The sequence below is a fragment of the Alligator sinensis genome, unplaced genomic scaffold (assembly GCF_000455745.1).
Source record: "Alligator sinensis unplaced genomic scaffold, ASM45574v1 scaffold599_1, whole genome shotgun sequence".
Lineage (NCBI taxonomy): Eukaryota > Metazoa > Chordata > Crocodylia > Alligatoridae > Alligator > Alligator sinensis.
The window spans coordinates 1,813,672-1,837,913 of NW_005841968.1; the positions used below are offsets into that span (position 1 = coordinate 1,813,672).

Genomic DNA, 24,242 nt, shown 5'->3' on the forward strand with positions numbered 1-24,242 from the left:
CGGCAGGGGGAGGGGGCCCCCAGCCACTCCAAAAATCTCTGTAGCTGCCCCATAGTCCCCTTCCCAGCACTGCAGCTGCCTGCCCTGCACAAATCCAGCGCCCCCTCCCCCTGTTTCCCTCCTGGATGAACAGCAGGAGCAGCAGTGGGAGCTGCTGGACAAGTTGTGCACTGTGGCGGGAGCTCCCCCCCCTTCCTGTGCCCCCCGAACAAGCTGTGGCTCCATCCTGTGCCCCCCCTCCACCCTGGCTGGACAGTGCCTGCCCCAGCCCCATACCCTCCTCACTGTGGGAGTCTTGATCTGTGCCCGACCGTGTCCCTCCTCTGTCCCCTTCCACCACACCAGACTTAACAGCTGCATGCAGCTCTCCAAGCTGTTCGCTGTGCTACTCGCCGCCAACGTGCTGCATTGCGGCTGCGTGCACGCACAGGCCGTTTATCAGCCAAATTATCGGCTGCATCAGGCTGATTTCCGATATAGACAATTTTCTTTATATTGGTGCTGATCCGATATTGGACCGATGTATCGGTGCACCTCTAATCTCCAGGTTTCCTCCACACTGACACCAGTTTTGGCAGGCAGTCTTGAGAACGTGGCCTGCTGTATGGCTGCCTCTAGAAATTTAAGTCTTCCATTGAAGAAAACTGGCTGCAAAGCAAGTAGTACTTCATTCAGCAAATCCTACAGTCTCAGCACAAAAAAACCTTTTTCTTGTTTATAGAGTGGAAGTTGTACATCTCAGCTCTTCCACCTAGTGCTAATACCAAGGGTCTCCTCTTCAGTTCTATGCTGGAGGTGTAAAATCAATGGGATCAAAGAGAGATCTGTATTTCTGCCTTGCCAGAAGTGCAAATTGGCTTCAAGGTTCAAATAAAACTTTGTTTGAACTGTTTCTTGAGCTTGTTCTAGTTATTTTGAGGTAATGTTTATTACTAAAATATCCAGACCTGTAATATATTCATGTTACTTGTAAGAATTTTCCATCACCCCAGGAAGTGGGGGGGAAGAAAATCAACAGGAGCTAGGAATGCTTACCAGCTTAGAAAGAGTAAGTTATAAAATGGTTACCCTAGAGCTGCAATTGCTTGGCTTTTCCAAATATAAAGACCATTTTTTCCCCCAGGATGCCTTTCAGAGAAGTTCCTGTAGAAAGATAGCCCTAGGAAAAGATATGGATCAGGCAGTTGGAAATAAAGATGCTGTTATAGGAGGGGTTGTGCTTATATATTTTTCTATGAGCATATAATATTCATATTATCCTTTACTTTGTGCTTAGAGCCACTGGGCTAATACCTGCTTCTTCAGTAGAATTGCACTTGTGCATGCTAGCTCTAAACAGTTGCTTTTAGTTTCAAAGCACAGCAAATGCATTGCCAGCTTTCTTTTTAATACTTTATACATCAAAAATAATTTACATAAGGTAAAAAATTGCAGTAGATTCCAGTTGACCAGCTTCAGCCGTGGAGGCAGACTGCGTTGCAGTTGGTAGCTCATAGATTAGCATAGGAAGGTTAACGTGGCTGTTACCTTGGGAGAGTTAGTCATAGTTTCATAGTTGGTAGGGTTGGAAGGGACCTGAGCAGATCATCAAGTCTGCCCCCCTGCCGTGGCAGGAAAAGGTACCAGGGGTCAAACGACCCCAGCAAGGTGTTCGTCCAGCCTCCTCTTAAAGACCCCCAGGGTAGGAGCCAGCACCACTTCTCTTGGAAGTTGGTTCCAGATGCTAGCCACCCTGACTGTGAAGTAGCGCCTCCTGATGTCTAGTCTGAATCTACCCCCTGCCAGCTTGTGACCATTATTTCTTGTCACTCCTGGTAGTGCTCGGGGGAACAGGGACTCCCCCCATGCCTGCTGGTCCCCTCTGACTAGTTTGTAAACAGCCACTAGATCCCCCCCCGCCCTCTCCTTTTGGGGCTCGACAGTACTCCAACTGCAGCCTGACCAGTGTCGCATAGAGGGGGAGGATCACCTCCTTGGACCTGCTTGTGATGCATCTGTGCATGCATGACAAGGTATATGGTTGGCCTTTGTGACCGTGTCCCCACACTGTCAGCCCATGTTCATTTTGGCATCAATAATGAGTCCAAGATCCTTTTCTGCCTCTGCACTGATGAGAAGGGAGTTCCCCAGCCTGTAGGTATGCTGCTGGTTCTTCCTCCCCAGGTGCAGCACCTTGCACTTGTCAGTGTTGAAACCCATCCTGTTCTCATCTGCCCACCCCTGTAACCTGTCTAGGTCTGATTGCAGCCTATTCCTCCCTTCTAGTGTGTCCACTTCTTCCCACATCTTAGTGTCATCTGCGAATTTGAACAGGGTGCTTTTTAAACCCCCGTCCAAGTAGCTGAAGCTGTTGAACAGTGTAGGCCTGAGGACCGAGCCCTGGGGGACCCCACTGTCCACATCCATCCAGGTCGAAAATGACCCGTCCATCACCACTCTCTGGGTGCGGCCCTCCAGCCAGTTAGTGACCCATTTGACTGTGTAGGTGTCAACGCCACAGTCTCCTAGTTTTTTAATGAGAATGGGGTGAGAGACAGTTTCGAAGGCCTTCCTAAAGTCCAGAAAGACCACATCCACTGCTACCGCTGTGTCTAAGGATTTTGTGACCTGGTCATAGAAGGCCACCAGGTTGGTCTGACAGGACCTGCCTCGAATGAACCCGTGTTGATTGCCCCTAAGCATAATCTCCCCTGCCGGCCCCTCGTGGACATGCGCCAGGATAATTCTCTCAAAAAGCTTACCCAGGACCGAGGTAAGACTGACTGGCCTATAGTTTCCTGCCTAACTGTGAAGACTTAACTCTGCTAATATATTTAGATGTAATTTTCCAGATAATAAAGGAAAAAAAGCATTAGAACATAAAGAAAGTGCAACACAAAGGAACTTTGTGCTTCAAGTCTCAACCTCTTCTGGTGTGGAGAAGATAAGCTGACAGGCTGTGAATTCTAGCTCTGGTTGGCAAGATGGAAGCAGATTGTCCCCTTCATGCTGGCTTCGTGAGGACAGCTGTGACCCTTGGGAACGATGGGATTTGTCAGTCCTGTTGGAGCAGCCTTGCCTAACTAATGCTTCTGACCCTTACCTGCAGGCAACCTAGGTGTCCTGTAAAGTTCCTTTGTCTGAGCCCCAAAACGCTTTAGATATATTTTCTTCTGCACAAATGAAAATGAAATCCTGCGGTGAATTCTATGCAACGTTGTGTCTTCATGGATCTTATTGCAGGATTGGACCTTAGTCCAGCCTGCCACATGAGTTCAGCCAGGAATGTGTGCGTAGTATGCTGTGCATGCGCAATACAGACAAGCTCAGTGAAATCAAACCTAATTTTTAGTGGCCCACTCAAAAGTACTTTTCATAGATTTCATAGACATCAGGGCTGGAAGGGACCTCGGAAGATCATCGAGTCCAGCCCCCCGCCCAAAGGGCAGGAAGTCAGCTGGGGTCATAGGATCCCAGCAAGATAAGCATCCAGTTTCATCTTGAAGGTGTTCAATGAAGGCGCTTGAACCACCTCCGGTGGCAGGCTGTTCCAGACCTTGGGGGCTCGGACAGTAAAGAAATTCTTCCTTACGTCCAGCCTGAAACGATCTTGAAGTAGTTTGTGACTACTTTTGCTCACAGAGGTATATTTGGCTGCCAAATGCCAGTGCTATTTCCCAGCTTTTTTGTCCAAAGAACTATTCAAAAGAAGTCTCAGGATTTTCTTATAACGGGGGGAAATGTGTTTTCACTTGTATTAGCTCTAGGAAAAACAAGCCAAACCACTTTTGCTCAATTAACAGATGGAGAATCAAGAAGAAGAAAAGTCTAAAATATTTCAGCCAGAACACGAAGTTTACAAGTTCAACTCTTTTGAAAAGCAAGGAGCAAATGGGCAATCAGAATGGAAATATTTGCACAGCTTTAACAGTCCCCTAATGCTCCCATTACAATCAATGGTGTGTAGATGCTGTGATGATGGATGCTTCAATAATACCCTAGACTGGTGGTTCTCAACGTTTTTAGATTCAAGGCACCCCTCCATACCTTATGTGAACTGAATAGCACCCCATTTCAAAAATTAACTTACGGTATTTATTACAGTGCATACCTCCTTGTAGAGGGGCTGGGCAATACGGGTGCGGGAACGGCCAGGCAGGGACTGAGCCTGGGTCAGTGCTTATCTGCTTTATCTCCTCATAGCTGGCTTATCTCCTTATACCTTGGGGCATACTTCAAAGTATCTTGGGGCACCCTTGGGTGCTTCTGCACCCTGGCTGAGAATCACTGTCCTAGATGTAGTTAGCATTTACACTTCTGCAGTAATCAGCAGCACAAAGTCTTACCACTGCTTGTGCTGCCAAACATATGGATCATGCATTAGTTAAAAAAAAAAGTTCACAGTGCTCTCTCTGGGACAGGGGATGCAGCCAAATCAGAAATAGTTTTGCAGCATTCATTTCCTAAGATCTCATCCAAATTAGCCTGTCGTCATAGAGAGAGACGTGTGCTTGTTACTAGCCTCCTTGGGACTCATAAGCAGTACTCGGAAGCAAAGTGTTCAGTGTCAGGCTCAGTGTTTTACTGTTCGTTGGGACTGAAGAGACCAGCTGGATTTGACCTAACTGCAGTAAATATGCTTTCACCACGTAACCTTGCCCTGTTTTTGTAGTGTTGGCTCTGCTGGAGAAAGGTAAGCCCCCCCCCCCCCCCCCGAGTTGTTTTGTATTCATCCTTTTCTTTTAGGGCTCTAATCTGCAAAGGAATAAGTAGGTAGTTTTAAAACCTTTATAAATGTATTGGGAAATTTACTTCCATGGGGTTGACCTTGCAGGCTTTTTAGCATATGTCTGATTAGTATTGTATAGAGCACTGGAGTCTTGTTGAAAACTGTAGTGTGTTTAGATATGAACGCTTGCTTGTTTAATGGAGGAGAGGCTGAATCAAAGGCCACTGTTCAATGCGTCTTTAATTTTATAGCTGTGTCTGCAAGGGGTGATTGGTGGATGACTCCCAGGATGTGTGTTGTTTGCATTACAAAATGCCCACAGATTTAAAAAAAAAAATAAATATATATATATTTTTTTGAACTAGCACACAGGTCTTCCCGTTTGTCTAGGAGCTGTTTCAGCTAGTGAAAAGAAAATACCCTTGCACTGATGAGAAGAGAAATCTTTGTTAGCATCTCAAAGGAAGAGGATGTCGTGAGCAGCATGCTGTGTGTTTGTGTGCCAGATGGCTTAAAATAACAGCCAGCGGAGAAATCCTACATCACCGCACGTTGTTAAGAAGAGGGCTAGGCAAGAGAATGCCATAGGTGGACTGGTGCCGGGTGTGTGGGTAGACAGCAGCATCTTAGCGTGAAAGGAGGACTGTGCAGCACAGCTGGGTAAACCCAGCTTCTGACCACCACTTCATTAGCTTGGCGTCGAACACTTTCTGGTATTTATAAGTTGGTATTTCTAATCCAAATGTACTTGAATTCTCTAAGCATGAACTGGACTCTTATGAATCTGACACAAGGCTGTATCACTAATTAGACCTAACATTGGTATTCTGCCTGTGTTATCCTGTGTATTGATGAGAGAGTCTGCTATTGAGGGGATTTTATTTTCCCCTTCCAAAGAAGTCTAGCTGTTCTGTGCCTATACACCCTGGTTGGTTAAACCTGTGCAAGCGTGAGGGTACCCTACTGTACTCTGTCACCCAGCAGAGGGTCACACCGACATGTTTTTCATAGGTGCTCAGCACCTGCAGCTTCCATGGACTGCAGTTCAGTTCATTGCTGACCATTAGACAGCACTTCTGAAAATCAGGTGACAATTAGCTTGTTTCCCTATCTGTAAGATGAAGTAAATATATTGTATTTGGAGGTTAAATTGCCTGTTGAGTGCCTTAATGGCAGGAGCTGTAATATGCAGACATATTGATGTCTTGTATACTTTACTTCAGATGTAGGAAGGTGGGTGTGTGCAACTCCTGTTGATTTCAGTAAAATGCTGTGACTCCCATTTGACCCTGAGGTCATCAGCGACTTGCTTAGGCCTTTCAAAGCTGTGTTTCATAGACTCATCTTATTTAAATGAATGGGCATGTACTCCTAGATTTGTACTGTGCAATTAGGATATGGCGAACTTTATCCCACATCCCCAGAATCGGGCATCTTGCCATGCCATGTGCATGGCAGGACTCATGATTTTTTAGGATTCAGAATAAAATTTGTCATATTCCAATCTTGCAACAGGTGGGTGAGGAGCCCACCATCGAGGACTCTGTCCCTGATGCCAGGGTGCTCCAGGAAATGCAGTACTGGGGCTGGTCCCTGAAAGGGTGCAATGGGAAGCACAACATCAACTTGCATGGGGAGCTCCCAGCTGATGGGATCTCTGTGCATCAGCAGGCTGACAGCTGTGATGCAGCCTGGCATGCGGACTGCCAATGTCCCCATGTGAAACAATTTTTGTGGCTAGTTTCTTGTTTGGTTGCACCATTAATTGCCTGAATGTATGGCAGGTTTACTATTTATGATGTGATGTACATGTTAATTGTCATAAATATAATGTCTGTAGGAGGCCTTAGAGTCTTTTCCTCCTTATTTCCTCACAGCTGGTTGCTGGCCATTATGTAGGTTGACCATTTTTAATTGTTTTCAGCTTGAGAAAGTTGCCTAATTTCTCCCCCCATTCTCCTTCTCTTTCCTCAGTTTACAAGTCAAGAAACTGGGAGAATGAGATTTGCGTTGTGACACTTTAAAGTGGAAAGCCCGTATAAGAATTGAGATTACACACTTGTTTGTTGCAACATAGTAGTCTCATTTGCAGTGTCCAGTAGCTGACTCCTCTTGTAATGGCAATAATTTAAACAGTTGGAAACCCTGCATTTGGTGAATGAAAGAAAATCCTCTTCAGTAGATCATGCTGGTAGGTGAATCTCATGTGCTAGTAAAAAGATGGTAGAAACGTATTTGTTGGGAGTCAAGTTGTGTGGATTCATGATCAGCTGTTTGCTGTGCTCTTGAATCTAAGCTTTTGTTTAAATATATGTTTCTGGCCTTTGAACAGAAGAAAATCATTGGAGTGTGAGCCAAGTGTCAGACACTGCAGTGATATCTGCTGAAACGATAGTTCTTGGGTGGTATGAAAAAGTTAATTAGTGTTAACTGTAAATCCAGGAGAACATAAGGACTGCCATTTCCTGGGTCCAACCACAGATCAGTGATTCTCAACCTTTTTTCAGACTCCAGGTACCCCTTGGCAGACTTGATGCAGTCCTAGGAAAATGCCAGCTCTTAGTTTTCACCTGTTTTTTGACGACAGAAATATAACAGAGCAATTTTTCTGTTGCAAAGAACTGAGGAAGACCCCAATATTTTTGACGCTATGGATTCTTATTCGAGTCCTCTGGGTTTACCTTGTGAACCATGTTTGTACATTTAACAGTGCTTAGCATTGTGTGGCACCCTACAGCACCCTCGAAAGGACCTCTCTCAAGGCTTTGCAGAGGCTCCTAGGGTTTTAAGAGGTGTGGTGCTTGATGGGGTATGCCTTTTGCTGCTTCTGAGGGTTCATGTACAAGCAACAGCTTTTTAATCTGAGAGGTCTTCCCCTACAAGACTTCGGCAAACTGCCAGATTTCTGCTAGCACCTCCTCAGCTCTGGAAGCTGGTCTCCTCTTAGATCTGTAGATGCAGAGATCTCCCATCTGAGCCCCAGCTGAAAAATCACAGCTGGTGGTGCTGGTAACAGGGGTCCCCCGAGTGTGCTGGAAGATAATCCTGGCTCACGTTACTTGTATCGGAGACCTCCTGGACTTTGTCAGGCAGGGATGGGCAGATTCGTTTGCGGTGGCCCAGAGCAGGGAGCTGCCCATGCCACGTTCTCCGAGCTGCTTGCTTCAGGAGGGCAAGGCCATCCTGCCACCAACCTTCCTTGCCTGTGCCCAACAGGTCTGGTGAGGGGGCAGTCTCTGGCTGCCGCATCCCACAGCCCTCTGGAGCTTGTCGTGGGACTCCTGCCTTAGCAGCCCCCCTTGCATTCTCTGCTACCCCCTCTGAGCAGACTAGGGGACATTAAACCTGTTCATCCTCATCACCTTCATATGCTCATACTCCATACCATTCACCACCTTGCCCTCACATCTTGTCTAGACACAACATGGTGAGATACTTTTGAGGGTGAGGAGACCTATACTGCACCTCAGTCCCATGACCCATTGGAGACATAGGTTGGCAGGTCCTGCATGGAGTCTTCAAGCAGAATTTCACTGGGCAACGTCCTTTGATTCCTTAGATGCCTTCATGGGGCAGTGGGCACTAACCAAATTTCTGTGCTTGGTGCCCTCCCTTGCCATCCTGGTTATTAGCCTGTAACCTTCACTCCCATTCCTGTTGTTTATTGTCCCAAGGAATCAGTTGTTGTTCAACTAGTAGTTGTCCTGGTGGGTCTAGGCTCAGTGTCACGGCACAATAGTCTTGTTTCAAGCAGTGGCAGAGTAGATGCCGACGGGGAGGGCAAACGGTATGTCCAGAATGCCCAGTGAAGATGACTTTAGTTCTTAGTGCTGTTAATGCTAATCTTTCACTCCAAACATGGAAGTTGTTGCATGCAATTATTGCAAGTGACACCTAAACTTGACTTTGTGAGTGGGAGAGTGCTGCCCTCCTCTTAGTCTAATCCATATTTATTATACTATAAATACTGCTTTTTCTAGAAACTTTCTGCACAGATTTCATAGATGTTAGGGCTGGAAGGGACCTTGGAAAATCATCGAGTCCAGTCCCTTAAAAACACACTGACCCCTTTCCACTGCAACAAGAACGTTTCCTTGTTACTTCACTCACCCCAGCTAGGACTTGAACGCAGATCTTCCACGTGGTAGGCAGAAACTCTACCACACAGCCACCAGTGCTGGTACTGTTATGTGAACAGATGAAAAGTAAAAACGATGTTGGTGGGGGAATTGGGGGAGAAGGGGAAACTGTTAACAAAGACTTCGCTATTGCCCAAGCTCGGCATCAGAAGCAAGGAAGTTGTTGTCAAGCTAAGGATATCAAAGGAGGAAACACAGATACTTGGATAGAGCTAAGATAACGAAGTGATGTTTTCTCCTAAATAGCCACTCCTTCAGAAAGATCTTCCACAGGTTTGTTTCTTTACTTCCACTGACAACTATAATATCAGTTTTAGCAACTTCTTACATTTCTGATCAAAAAACTAGGAGCGCACACATACCCACACACGTCTCTTTTCTTCCCTTCACTAAAAAGGTCCAGCTCTTGCAGGCAACCTTACAGGAAGTTAGTGGCATGTTTCAGGAAACCTATTTTGAAGAATCCAAAGCTGTATTTATATTGTTTTCTCGCACAATTCTGACTCCGGTTTAAAAAAGTTGAGGTTAAGCTGTTCCTCTGTTTGACCTCTGACAGGCTCAAGTTTTGGCACAGTGACTGAACATCTAGTCAGAAGGTGAGTTTACAAAACCTTTGAGGCGAAGCCAAACAAATGCTGGTCTTTAAGCAAGGGCTGGTTAAAGTTCTTCTAACCGTCCCTTTCTTTTTAAGCCAAACTCTTGTGAAATGCATTCTGTACTTAGTGTTTTCCTGCAACGATTGAAGGCTCAGGTGTCTGGCGGTTCAATATTTGTTAGAATGAGTTACCAGTTGGGGCAGGGACAGCTGTTTGACATTCAGTGTCATTGTTTCTGGCGACTTATTAATGGATTTAAACATTAGCACTTTTGATGATTGATTCAGTTCTTAGGTTAGGAATGAGAGGAGGTGGTGTACCTTACGACTTATGCCGAGGGGGTGGGTGACATTAGACTGAGATACAGTATAGTTTCTCCAGGATGCGCCCGGGAGTCAGAGTTTTGGGGTTTTTCCCTGCTCTGCTGACTGACATGCTTTTAGTAAACTGCTCAAACTCTGTCAATGCATATTTATACTGCTGTTAAAAAAAGGCAAAAAAAAGTAATAAGTAACTTGAACAACTTTTGTTCATTCTGTTACTCGTCACTGTAACAAAGAGATGATGAAAGGATAGCTTTCATTTTGTGCATTTGATTTTTTTGTACAGTTTTATAATTTCCCCAGTTATAAATGTAGAAGAGTTGTAACCAAGATAGTTCAAATAATATGTGAGATGTAAAAGATGTTTAGAAATGGGGCAAGAGGTTTTTTGGTGATATCTTTTACTGGACCAACTGTATAGTTGGGGGAGAGGTTTAAACAAGCTTTTGGGCACAAAATGCCCTCCTTCATTTTGTGCTGGAGAGCTGTCTGGCATCTCTCCCAACTAGATAGCTAATACATTTTGCTTCCCAAGTATATGTGGACAGTTTTTCCACTTTTGTCGGTCTCTTTGAGAAGATATGGCTGGCAGAAAAACATTTTAGAAACGGGGCTGTTTGGTCAACCCTCAGGATTGCACTTGAATTTGTTTTCAACTTCTTTTTCTGTCTGCCTGACTGCTTGAAATCTATGATTACCTGAAAATGTAGAAAACCTCTCCCAGTCCTGTGTTGCTATGTCTTGTGCTTCTATTTCCCTACCTACAGAACAGGTTGTGATATCCTTGATACAGGAACTGCTTTTAGTGCTTGGCCAGTATATGATGAGGGTTCCTTGGGCCTATGGCACTATACATAATAAATAATATCCCCTAATTTACTGCACAGGATATTGTGATGGCTAATTAACATTTATAATGTGCTCTGAGATAATTGGTGTTGTTAATGGGTATAAACGTTTATTATGAGGCTTAACATCTTATCTGTGGACAAAAAATGCTGGTATCTCTTCCTGTTTTGTATTCATCCAGGATGTTCTTCTGGAGGAAAGAGAATAATTGTTTGCTTAAGGTATTTTGAGAATTCCTATGCTGACAGCTATTGCCTTTCAATAACGATGGGGAAAATGCCATAGCTGACTCCAGTCTAGTCCATGCTGTAACCCCAAGGGACCTTATTAAGAACAGCTCCCTCTGGTATGCTTAAAGCCTGCATTGCTATATTGTATTTGATCTTTTTGCGTGCGTTTTTAGTTAGGTTAGTCTTCCCGCCACAAAACAGTCATGCTTTAATCGTGTGTTTTAGAGTGGGCCTCTTGTGGTGACTACATCTTCATATTTGCAACATAAATGAGGTTGTACTTTTATCTGTTGGCAGAATTTATCATCTGGTTAATTAAATTTTGCTTCTTTCCTTAAAGGGTTTGGAATGAACTATTTAAGCCTGCTGCCTTTGCCTAGGTGAACTCTAAGGCCAATAAGACAGAGCTGTATATTTAATTGTGTGATCAGGAATGCTGATGCTACTCAGGCAGTGTGTGTATATGTAGGTGCATACAAAAATCAGTATTTCTAAATGGACCTTAAATCTTCACCACGCACCTTCTCAGTGCATCCCGAGTTGAGTGGTGAGGACACTGGTAAGAGATCTTGAGATAAGAGCAGGTAGGCAGTCTGAGAGGCAGGTTCTTCACAGCATCTGGATGCGTGAGCGGCCTTGCTGGCTCAGCAGTATATGACTCAGCTTTTAATCCTGCAGTTTCAAAATCCTACAGGAGGAGGTCAGCTGGGAGAAAAGACATTTCCTTGAGCGCTTACAACACCGCTATAATGTGATGTTGTGTGTCCAGCTGAAGAGGGATGTTGGACGAGACAGTCAGTGAATACTTTAAAGAGGAAAAAGTTGTGTTCCAGAAAAGTTTGCAGAGCTAGAGAGGTGAGGAGCTTGGTTAGAGAGATGGTCTTACTGGCAGTGACCAGATAGCGTGGATAGAGGGGAGGAGGCTGTGCTCTGCTAACTGAGCTGGCAGGGGAGTGGGCAAACTGGATCTTACTTAAGCTGTGTGCTTGGAGCCCAGGTCAGTTTGTTATAAGCATAGCGCAAAGCAGGATTTTTCTTGTGTTGGAGTCTGTGTGGATACATCCGCCAGGTCCTTCGTATATACTGTCTTGTCCTGTTAGTGTTCTTGCCCTGGAGGCTCTTACCAGCTGAAAACTCTGAGCTGAGGGATTGCTTCCAAGTTATGTCCCTGCTGATCTTCATCTTAAAGCTCCCCTGTTTGGTTCCTGGTATGAGCCATGAATTAGGAGCCTGGGGAAGGAGGGATGCTGAGGGAGGAGAGGAAACTTGGGTGGGGCTGGCTTTGCCCTGCAGTTCCAACCTTGTGCTTCCTTCCAGCGATCGTATTCCTTGGGTCTGGCTAGCACAGCGATTCTCAACCAGGGTGCTAGGGCACTCTGGGGTGCCACCGGGTCCTTTGAAGGGTGCCTCAAGGTATGAGGCGATGATCCAAGCTGAGGCTTGTCCCTGCCTAAATGACCCTCACCCCTACTGCCCAGGCCCTTGTGTAAGGAGGTAAGCCCTGTAATATAAACACTCGTTTTTTAAATTGAGCGTCATGCAAATAACCAAAGTTATGGAGCTGGGCCTGGAGTCCAATGGGAGGTGCCTTGAGTCTAAAAAGGTCAAGAACCACTGGGTTAGCCTGCCCAAGAAATTGGGTAAACATGTTTGCAGGGAGCCTGCAATGAGCTCTTTGGTGGTGTAGCAGTACTGCTAGCTGTACCTGAGCTCACAAGGTTAAACCTAGCCCAGACATGGCTATGTGAGTTAGTCTTTGCAGGGCAGGTTTACTCTTAGATGTCTTTGAAAGAAAATGTCTGTCTCAGGAAGCGTGAAGAAGGAAGGTAATCAGTGGTCAGAAATGGTTGGTCTGTGCTGCAAGAAATGTGCTTCTGTGTGCGTGAGTCAAGGGTTGTAATTGTGCGTGTACCTCTCACGAGGTTCAGTAAGAACAAGTGCAAAGTCCTGCACTTAGAAGGAAACAATCCCATGCACCAGTACAGGCTGGGGGCTGACTGGCTGGGCAGCAGCTTTGCAGAAAAGGACCTGGGGGTCGCAGTGGACAATAAGATGAATATGAGCCAACAGTGTGCTCTTGTTGCCAGGAAGGCCAATGGCCTACCATGCTGCATTGGTAGGTGTGTTGCCAGCAGATATGAGGAGAGCCTGAGGGAGCTGGTCTTATTTAGTCTGGAGAAGAAAAGACGGAGAGGGGATTCAATAGCAGCCTTCAACTGCCTGAAAGGGGGTTCAGAAGAGGATGGAGCTGAACTGTTCTCAGTGGTGACAGATGACAGAACGAGGAGCAATGGGCTCAAGTTGCAGCAAGGGAAGTTTGAGTTAGATATTAGGAAAAACTTTCTCATGAGGAGGGTAGTAAAGCACTGGAACAGGTTTCCCAGAGAGGTTGTGGAAGCTCTATCCTTGGAGGTTTTTAAGACCCAGCTAGACAAAGCCTTGGCTGGGATGATCTATTTGGGGATGGTCCTGCTTTGAGCAGTGGGTTGGACTAGATGGCCTCCTGGGGTCCCTTCCAACCCTAATTTTCTATGATTTTCTGATAGCCAGTGGGAATGGGAGCACCTGTACCATAGTAGCATATTCACCTAGATCTGATATTAAAGCAGATTTCTCTCCTCTCCTGCCATGCAGATAACTGGCTAGTGCAGTGCCCAGAAACTTTTTTGAGCCATGGGCTGGAACAACCTATGCCCATATGCTGCTGCCCTCTGTGTTAATGCATATACTTGCCTGTAGTGTAGATGAGCACTAATGGTTTGCAGGTCAACCGGCCAGAGCCAGGATTATACTGAACGGCTGTACCTGGCCATTCAGTTGCCTTGCTTTTCTGCGTCCTTTTGCGTTTTCTGGAACTTGGGTTCACTGTGGCAACATCCTTGACTTTCATTAACATGGGGAATAGAAGACCAGTTTGTTTTTTACACTGAGCCACCTAGATCTGGTGGGGAGGGGAAATATTCAGAAATCTACAGATCTTTTTGGTATCCTTTACTAGAGCATTGGAGAATGGGCGTTTTCCACCAGATGAGCAGGTCAGCTGTGTGCAGAAGGGACAGCACACAACCTAAATCCTGTTATGTCACACTTAAGCTTTCAGGCTTAAATCATGTCAGCCGGTTCTTTGCGCAGGGCTGAAATTCAGCCAGCTGGTAAATATTTATCTGAAAAAATTAAATAAGTAAAGGAGCAGTAGATGGTCTGAGCTGACGAACTTCTATGTTTGAATTGTGACATAGGCTCTGTGTATTCCTAGCCAAGTCCTTTAGGATCTGATCCTGCACCACTGCAAGAAGTGCAAGTTCTTCATTGCAGACTTCAGTGGAAACCTGATCACAGCCGTCATCCCTTTTGTGTTTACCACTTATAAGGAATGCGGAGATGTGTTCAGGACATAGACACTTTATAGTTTTGAAGATGACTTAGACGCAAGTGTTATTCCAATTTGTTCTTTGCCAGACTCAGTTGGGGAGTTCTGGTGAAGACTTCTGACATGCTAAGAAATCTGGTCTTTCACAGATGCTACAGAAAGATGGAAAGTGTTTTTTTTAAAACTATGCAAATTTACCACATATTTAATATAATTAAATTAGGGATATCTACCTCAGCCATTCCCAATCTGTGGTATGAGTACCACCAGTGGTATGCAGACAACCTGTCAGTGGTAGATGGCAGCAGCAGATGGGGTACTTGGGGCACTCGTGCCGGGTGGGGTGCAGCTGTGGCCAGCGCTGCATATCTCAGCAAGGGTCGCAGCCTCTACTGGGTCGTCTGTATTGCCAGCGCTCCCTGTGCACATATGCAGCTCTTGTACTTGTTGGGCATGGGAGGTAAGCCCCGCATGCTGGAGGTGGCTGTCTTCCCCACTGGGGCTCTGCGGCATGGGAGGAAAGCCCTAGGCACCTTCCCGTGGCGTGGGGGAAAGGCAGCTGGTTTCAGCATGCGGGGTTTCCCTCCTGTGCCTGGCGAGTTCAGGGAGTGCCAGCAATACAGACTGCCTGGTAGAGGATGCACCCCTCACTGTGATGTACAGCGCTGGCCAGAGCCGCACCACGCCGAGTGCCCTGAGCACCCCTGCCTGCTGCTGCACCATGGGGGTGCACGGGGGGGTCCCCACAGCCCCCCCTTCCTCACACCCCACAAACCCCACACACTCGCACTGCGCCCCACAATCCCCCACATATATACAACTCTTATAGGTGTTCCAGGTCTTGTTGGAAGGATTTCTGAAATAATTTAGGACAGAGGGAGGATTATGGCATATCTCCTGTTCTCCCAAAAAGCTAATTCATGATGGCTAGAAAAATCTAATCAGTGAATTCTTTGGTTCTCTGTTTTAGGTGTACTGATTCTTTTGATGCTTTAGACTTTCAATTTGGACTAGAGATGCCCCCAAATGTAACTGATTCTTGTGAACTGTATCACTTCTGGTGAGTGACCAGTCCTCCCAAGGGTGTCCCTATCACAGAGGCGGCAGCGGGCAGACTTGCTTTTCTTCGGTAAATTCCTCAGTATGAGAGAGGATACAACGGTCATCTCCCCCTGTTGCAGGGGCCAAGTCCCAGCCCCTTGTCTGTGCTGGGTCGCCTTGCCCTGACCTTGCAGGGGCCTTCTGGGATTCCAGGAAATGGCAGGTAGTGCCAGCGAGGCAGCTAATCCCAGGCTAGGTGGGAAGTGTGAAATTAGCTCGCTGTGCTACTGAGGCATTTACACTCCCCTAAAAAAAATGTTACCTCCTCCCCCGGACACTTCCCTGCTCCTCTTTTCATGTGTGCATTTCTTTTCTTACTGTTTCCAAACTGCCCTATCTCTCCATTCTTGTCTCTAGAGAGGCTGCTTGAAAATTTCAGTCTTTTTTTTACTGGAGTGGAACAAAGGACGGTGCAGTGCGCCTTGTGTTCAGGATTTCGAGTACTGAGATCCCCATTGTGCCTTCTAGTTGTAAATTTGGGGCATTTATGTTGGGGGGTTTTGGGGGGTTTTTGTTCATTTGTTTTGGTGTTTTTGCTAGCAAATTGATTGCAATCCTGTAGCACTCTGCCATAGGACAGAGTTGGAACTATAAATTCCAGGGCAAAATTTCTACCTTGATTGTTCGTTTGTTTATTGCGAATGAAAATAAGTTTATTTGAAATACTTCCAGCAAATGAAAAGTGCAGTTTTGTGGAAAATGAGTATTAAGGAAGACCCCAGGTGCTATTCAAGTGGCCCACAATATTTTAAATAAAATGCAGTTATGAGGCAGATGCATTCTTTTGTTGTCATTGTTGGAGCAGAAAAAGAAAAAGATTTTCTTAAACATAAAATTTAAACTAGAGAGCTGAGGCTCCAAAGAGCTTTTTATGACAATTCAGCGTTTAGAATTTAATCAGTTTAAAGTGCAAACTTGCTGCAGTCTTGTAGCAGACAACAGCCTCAATTCTGTGTGTTTGATTCTCTTTCAGGAAATTGAGAATGGGCCATCAACAATGCTAGGTCTACAATGGGAAGTGTCACACTTCGCTATTTCTGCTATGGGTGCCTTTTCACATCTGTGACCTGGACGCTTCTGCTCTTTGTGTATTTCAACTTCAGTGAAGAAACCCACTCTTTCAAGAATGTGCCCGTCAAGGGGCTGGAACCTCAAAAGCCAATTCCTAAAAAATTCTATCCCCGGTTCACTCGGGGTCCCATTCGCAAACCCGAGCCACAGAAGAAAGGAGGCAAGATAGGGAATCCATTGGGGAATCATGAACAGGACCCAGTGAAGGGAGACATAGATTTTTCTCCTGAAATGGGTAAGTGGGCTGGGTGGTCTGCATTACCAGTGACAACCACAGCTTAATAAGCCATAAGGTGTGAGAGAAACGTGTCCTTAAGAGAAGGTACATTTTCTGTTTGTCTTGGTAATGGATTAGACTTCAAGTTTATTCTCTTATGATACATATTTTTTTGGGGGAGGGGGGTCTCAAATGCTGAAGGAGAGAACAACCAAACTATGTTAAAGGTACAAGCCTCAATATAACTCCTTATATTTGGGACTATTAATGGAGTTCATGTGGCAATTTACTTTAAGAAGGTGATTGAGTTGAAACTTGAAATGTTATAAGCTGAAGAGAAACTCAATCCATTCGCAGTAAAAAAAAATAAAAAGCATTTAAAAGCATTCCAGTTTGATAAATACAGAATGAAGAGGTCTGCTATCATGAGAATATAGAAGTACAAAATGATGTTTGAAAAGGGGTTGGACAATACTGAAGGATTTATTCAGCTGACAATAATTAGGACCACATCCTTCTTGCTTTACTTCAGTAATTAGGTCTCATGATTTCATGAGACCTGTTCCTACATGTGAGAAAAGCATGACTTGGCCTTCTTGTTCTTTTTTGAGGACATTTTGTGTATTTATCTCTTAACCGATTTTTCTCCTCCATTTCTCAAATACAACGACAAAAATCACACAGTTGGCATGTTGAATTAAAATTGGTTGTAGGACTGGAAGGAAGGTAATGCAGATCATAGTTCCAGTGTCTTGACTACTTCCACTGAAAATATTGTATAACACAGCAGTCTGTCTAGCACTGAATTTAGTACTTTAATCACTAGCCCCCATATGCTTAGTTAGTTCACAGGGCCATGTCAGCTTCTTACAAGTCTCTACCAAAGTCAGTCTTGTTCATAGGCTCATATTAGTAGCTAGAAAGTAGTACACCTTCCAGAATGACCTGTTGACTTGTTAATGCTGGGGGCATGCAAACATTTTATTATCTTGCTGTAACCCCAATAAGAGCTAGATGCAATAAGTCCAGAGGTGACCATTTATTTCTATGTATTCGCTACTAGCCAGGAAAGGAATTGGAAAGTTTCAGTAGAAAATCCCCCGGATCTTGGAACTTAGTGACTGGCTGGGGTGGGGGAAGCCAAACCTGGAATATATCCTAAAAATAAAGAGTTAGACACAGCTGGGCCTCTGTTAGAACTGGGCCTGCTGTCTGTTCAGGGCAGAGCAGTGAAAAATGTGCTATCCTGTAAAGTTGAATAAAAAAAAGCATATTGTGGCAGAAAACAGACCATCATCTGGTAGAATAATTTACTTTTTTCTTATAAATTTGTGAAATGTATATGTATAACCCTGCTGTAATAAAGGGTTAGTTGATGTTTCCATTGCGGACATAATTTTCCAGGGACCTAGAACCACTGCTTGGACTGGAATTTGCCCTGCACGTCAGTGGCCTGCTTGCAATTCCCCAAAATGAGTTGAAAAACATTTTATATTAGTTGGCCTGAGTTTAGAAGCTGGGGAATAATGTTCAAATGTTTGGGTGTGGATGGTTTTTCAAACAAAACCCAGCAGAGTTTGGCATAAATCTTTCCACGCTGTGGTCCCTAAAGCAGAAGAGTGAGACAGGGCTACTGGCAGACTACTGGGGCACAGAGTGAGCGAGCAAGACTGAGCTTGGAGCCTCTGGACAGGCCATAATCGGAAACATTTCTAAGGAGGTGCATGCAACGTGAAGGAGGTCTTTGTGCTACCTTATTGGAGGCCTTGGCTACAAAAGGAAGGGACTTGACACTGTGAGTTGTATCCCTAAACTCTGTTACTATTGACTTGTCCATATGTGGGTTTGATCTACCATGGTAGCAACATTGCTATGTACACCGTGCCATCAGACTACGCTGGTGTAAAGTCTGGCTATTACTCCTCAATGGTACAGGTGCATTATATTTTGCTGGGGTTCTCACCAATGCAGCCATGTTGTTAGAGATGCCCTCTTGGCTAAGAGCTGCAGTGTGGAAAAGGTATTCAAGCATTTGCATGGATGTGCACAGCTTGTTCCAGCTCTCTGGAGGGGATGTAAATCCCAGTATAGTAACTTGAGTTGCCCTGGCACCCCTGAGCTCTGAAGGGAGATGAAGGCCTGCTTTGTAGTCGGCACCTTCCCAAAACACTTACTGTATTTATTTGAATCCAAGACAGCCCTGAATTTAAGACAGCCCCTGGTAATTAGATTCCATACATGGAAAATTTTATAAATTTGTTATAATTTTCCATGTATAGACTCTAATTATTGACAGTTTGTCTTTAATTCATACCCCCCACTGCTGCAGTGGGAGGGCAAGTGGTGTGGGGAGGTCAATCAGCTTGCCCCCTGCTTGTGCCTGTCTTCCAGCCCCCTTCACTTCTTCCCCCTGACAGCCTTGGGCTCCCCCAGCCTCTGCTCCCCCTCTTGCCTCTTCATCCCCCTTCCCATCTCTGTTCTCTGCTCCCTCTCCTCACTTTCCCTTGCTCCCTGCCAGCAGGCTCCATCCCTGTTCTAGCCTGGGGCATGGGGCTGCAGCCATGCTTAGCCCCTGTAGCAGCTGTGCAGGCTGGGTGCTGGTGCTACAGGGCTGGGTTGGTGCTGTGCTTTGTGACCCAGGCTGCAGCATGGATGGAGCCTGCTGGTGCAGAGCAGGAGTAGGAGGGGAGGGAGAGCGCCAGGCAGAGGAGCAGATGCTGCATGGGGGGAAGTTGGTGGGGTGCAGAGGTGTTGGGGGCTGGGCAGGCAGGCAGCAGCTACAGCTATGGCCCCAACCCCAAGCCAGAGCAGCTGCCTGCCCCTCCTCTCCCAACACTCATACTTGACTCTAAGCAGAGGGGCTTTCCCCTCTCCACCTTGCCTTGGGGGAGGAAACCTCATCTTAGACTCACATAAATATGGTATTTAGTTTGCATTTCTCTACCTGTTTAGCACTTTCCCTTCTGAATTAAGTCCACCTGATTAAGTCCTGAATTAAGTCATGGTGGAGAGGCTGCAAAGTGCTTTAACTTGCCTGGCTATTGCATATTTCTCTGAAGCAGGATAATCTCAGATGTTTTGCAGCAACTGAATTTAAAGCTTTTTTTGACCCTAGACTTTTTACATGATGCTACGGGGGAAAAATACCTGACTGGATCTTTTAGTTGGAAGCTTTGCACCAAGGACTCAATGAAATTGCATCTGTGGCTTTGGCAGAACTTAGAGGCATTTGGGACAGGAGCAGGAGCATTTCAGTTGTTTGGCTGGATGCTACGTTAAGCAGAGGTATTAAATTCAGCTGCCTACACAGAATCAAGGGCGAAGATGGAGTGTCCCTTGCTGTAATTGTTTCAAGCCCCCAAGAAATTAAGGAAAGTGGATCTTTTTGTTGTTCTTTATAACTGCCTCTTCCAAGCAGGGGACAGGAAAGCCCAAGAGTAGGTTGTTTCTGTCCCACTTATGACTGTGGCTTAGGGAAAAGCCTGGGCAAAAAAGGTTGGCATTTAGGGCTTCACCTTTGCTTCTAGTAGAGTACTTACTGAAACTGGCAGTGGTTCCTTCCATTGCACACAACAGTGGCTGATTGTGCTACAAATTAATTTGCAGGACAAAATAGCTAGCTCAGTTGCTAATGAACTTGGTGTTAACAGCCCAGGTTTGACTGATAGGAGCAGTTGCTGCTTTTATAGCTGCTGGTTTGCTCTTTGGATGCTCAAGGAAGGCTGAGCTGTTGAAACCTTGTTTGGAACGTTTTTCTTGTGCATACTTTATTGCTATAGAAATACATGCTGTGTCAAACCTCAGTTTGATGTAGGTACTGACTTACTTTGCCAAGTGGGCTAGACTTGGGCTCCAAGTTGCCTGACACCCATTTTTTGTACTGAGTTGAAAGGGGGAAGGGAACTTGTAGGGGAAAGAAATAAGGACAACAAAGCCACCACCTTGGGTACATGTTACATTCCCCAGTTAGTCTCTTTTTCTTACCCCAGGCACGGCTGTTCTTTGATTTTTCTGCTCCTCCCTCCTCCCCAGTGTAGAGTAGACACAATATTTAAACAGAAACGTGCTTTTAAAACAGGTTAAAAAGAATAATTTGTAGAAACACAGTGACTACTAGGCTATAGTATGAATTAAATGTTTCATTTCAGTACTTGATCATTGCTAAAGGACATTTTTTTGCTCCTTTGAACTGATTTCGGCATGTTTCTGTTTCAGGCATGATTTTTAATGAGCATGATCAGGAGGTGAGAGACTTGGGCTATCAGAAACATGCCTTCAATGTGCTGATCAGTAACCGGCTGGGATACCACAGAGATGTGCCAGACACCAGGGATACAAAGTATGTTCTTTATACCATGTTCCCTATACATTTGAGGCATTGAAAGCACAACATTATGCTAAATCGTGAGGTTGTTGATTAAATATTTGGCAGCTGTACATCTGATAGATAATGTTTTTCAACATATCAGGTACCACTGAAGGCAACATTTTTATCCTTTAATACTTGCAGCTGGATGGCTTGAGGTGATGCTTTTAAATCCTAGGGTAACTTTATTTTAATACTGTTCAAAATTGCATCTCAGGAGGCAAGCTGAAGGGGATGATGATTGGAAAATCCTAACAGATGAGGTCACGTGAGAGTCTGACACCACCTTAAGGCAGTTTGCCTGTGTCTCTGTTGCGCGTGTGATTCTTTGAGATCAGTTCCAGAAACTTTGTGTCTACATAGATCAGCTCACAGAAGTCTCTTTGAATCACAGTATACTTTCAAAGGCATATATATATGTACAGTAGAATTCATACAAGCTAATGACAGCTGAACAAATTAAAGGACTAAAGCAAAAAATGTTTCAGCCTTCAGATGTTAGGCAGAGGATTGCTTAGATTCGAATATATCGCACAATATATCCTGTTCAAATTAAATGCAAACAGCCACATGGGAGACCCAAGCTAAAATGTATTTTAAAAGAAATCTAAAAGCAAACCCCGATTCATGTTCCAGATGCTTTGAAGTGCTTCTAGTTCCTCTGAAAATCGGAGGCTTAAGGATGGGGATAGGTAACTGGCAGAAAAGTGGGCTTTTTGTGTGTCCCTTTCTGAAAATGTTGCACTTACATCTAGAATGTATTTTCTAGAGTCCATTACACAATTAAACAGTCACTACAACAACCCCTCCCCCCAAAAAAGAAAGAAAGAAACCACTATACTAAAAAGAGAAATCTGTGACTTGTTTCTGTTATGGTGGCTGCATTATTGGTTAAGGTAATAGATCATCCTTGCCTGAGTGCAGATATTTCCCAGCAGCTGACTTGATTTGATCTGATGTAAAAAGACCTTTTGATGCATTACACTCTTAGATTTTAATGTCAATGGGTCCCTCACTTCTGGCAGCTTACTACAGATGTCAGTTGTGATCCTGTCCTAGGAGCAGGAATTAAAATGGGCAAATAGAAGCAGTCACGTTCTTGCTGTAAGACTGTCAGTGCCATCTCTGACTGCAGTGCCTTTGGAAGCTGACCCATAGGGTTGTGTGCCCTCACAGCAGCTTATAATACATTTTCCACCAGGTAGCAGCAAGCCCCATCTGAGGTTCTGAATTGCATGAGCTGTAGGTGTGAGCATGCTGTGTACTGTTTTGAGCCTTGATGTAATTAGGTTAATGTTGTTATGTAATTATGGGCATGTTTTAGTATTACACTTAATGCACAGGACCAGCTTCTAATTCAATATTAGCACTGTTATTTATGGAGCTTAGTAAGGCTCCACCAGCCCTGTGCAAAGCTGTGGTGAGAACAAGACTTAATGAGTAACAAATACTACATCATTTTTCTTTGCAGATGTAAAGAAAAGTCCTACCCTTCTGATCTACCTTCTGCTAGTGTTGTTATCTGTTTCTACAATGAAGCACTTTCTGCCTTGCTTCGGACAATACACAGTGTCCTGGATCGCACGCCATCATATCTTCTTCATGAAATTATCCTGGTGGATGACAACAGTGAATTTGGTGAGAGACCACCTCTGGGCTTGCAGCTGCTGGTGGTACTTAGCTTTCTTTTCGCAATGGTCAGTAAAAGCACCTGATAGACCAGTTGGGCTTTTAGACTTCACTCAGCCCAGCTAGAGTTAACTGTTGATACCCACAGTAGTGGGAATTTAAGCAGCTGGGGCCAACTGAGCTATGAATAACACTATGACAATATGCGTGAAGGCTGGCCCAGCACGCTTCGTATTTGGAGCGGGCTGTGCTGATGTTCCAAGGATGCATTCTTTAGGCCAATGCCTTCCATAAGCACTACTGAAACAAATTTGCACAGACACAGTGCTGTGCTGCTGTCTTGTTTCCTCAGTCAGAGTTGATGGAGCGCTATGGAAATAGTGAATTTGCTGCCACCCACCTCCCAGCTTGGCAGCTAAGTGGCAGCATGCTGCTTGGGAGCAGAGCTCAGCGTGGGAGTTCAGAGCACTGTGCATTGCTCTTGGATAGCCCCTTGTGGCTCCCCCAGAGAAGCTTTTGCTGGCTCCTGATGGAGCAGCATCCAGCTCTGCAGTTGGAAAAGGATTGGACAGACTGATGGGGCCTCAAAAAGGGGTAGATTTCAGAAGGAGCTTTCAAATGCTTGTCTGTGGTTTGAAGATCATGTGCTCCAGCTCTTTCTTTACCACACTGCAAATCAATATAAGCTACTAACTTAGAAGCATTTTGGCGTTTGAAAAGCTAAACACCAGTTGAGAAGTAGGTCAGTGTAACAGAAGCGGCAAGCAGGATTGTTCAAGCTTCCTACTCTCTTGCTGTATAAACACTCACAGCCTTCTGCATCTCTTTCATTAGGTCCTTTTTTTTTTGGTCATATATTTTTAACTGTCCCATCATCTGATTTCTGGGTTAAAACATCATTTGTTCTGTTAGGCCAATTAGGTATGTATAATTTAGAAAGAATTTCCTTTGTTCTTACAAAATGAATTTGCTTTTGTTAGGTCAGATCAAATATTAAAGTAGGGGAGAGAGCACTAGGATTAAACACACTGTCCCTTGCCAGCAAGCATGCAGAATGCTTAAATGCTTGTTTCATCATCATGCTCCTGAGGTTTAGAAGAAGTATGTATTCCCTGCCACAAAGTACTTGGCACAACTTGTTGCTTTCAAGTTGCACAGCCTTTAAATACCGCATGAAACTTGCTTCAAAACCATGTCTTTTAAGTACCTTGTTGGCTTAACACGAACATCCTGCCATGTTAACCAAGCCTCAGACTAGGAGGTTGCTATTTTCAAAGCCAGGTTAATCTCAATTCCTTAATGTGGTCATGCTAAACTTTCTAATTTTAAACCTGCCCAAGATAGTTAGAAAATGGAGCAAAATTTCAGCAGTCAAAGAATTACCCCTTTTCTGGATTGATACTGAAAAAATCTAATGTTTACACTGGTTTGCACTGAAAAAGTTTCATGTGTCTGGCTTTGAAACTGAGGTATTGGACCAGGGTTTCAGTCCTGTTCCTGCCAGAGATTTCTAATGTGACACTAGGCAAATTGTTTAAACTTTCTACACCTCTGTTATCTCCCTGTAAACCAGGAATAGTACTTTCTCCTTCCATTTTGTCTGAGATACTGTGCACTTTTTGAGTCCTGTCTCAGTATTTACC

General features: G+C 44.8%; 1 protein-coding gene across 10 annotated transcripts in view; it reads left to right on the top strand.

Moving 5' to 3' along the window:
* Positions 1–24,242, top strand: part of GALNT11 (polypeptide N-acetylgalactosaminyltransferase 11) — a 94,681-nt gene that overhangs the window by 8,490 nt on the left and 61,949 nt on the right. For 3 of the 10 annotated variants that reach the window (XM_025200475.1, XM_025200479.1, XM_025200480.1), the window contains exons 1-4: positions 4,488–4,672; positions 16,290–16,622; positions 20,820–20,943; positions 22,442–22,608. In XM_025200475.1, coding sequence (XP_025056260.1) covers positions 16,328–16,622; positions 20,820–20,943; positions 22,442–22,608 — 586 coding nt within the window. In that variant the 5' untranslated portion in view covers positions 4,488–4,672; positions 16,290–16,327. Of the gene's footprint in view, positions 1–4,487; positions 4,673–5,397; positions 5,422–6,682; positions 6,900–16,289; positions 16,623–16,656; positions 18,400–20,819; positions 20,944–22,441; positions 22,609–24,242 lie in introns of those variants that run through there. The other 7 variants (XM_025200476.1, XM_014518581.2, XM_025200478.1 and 4 more) reach the window with 7 other exon arrangements.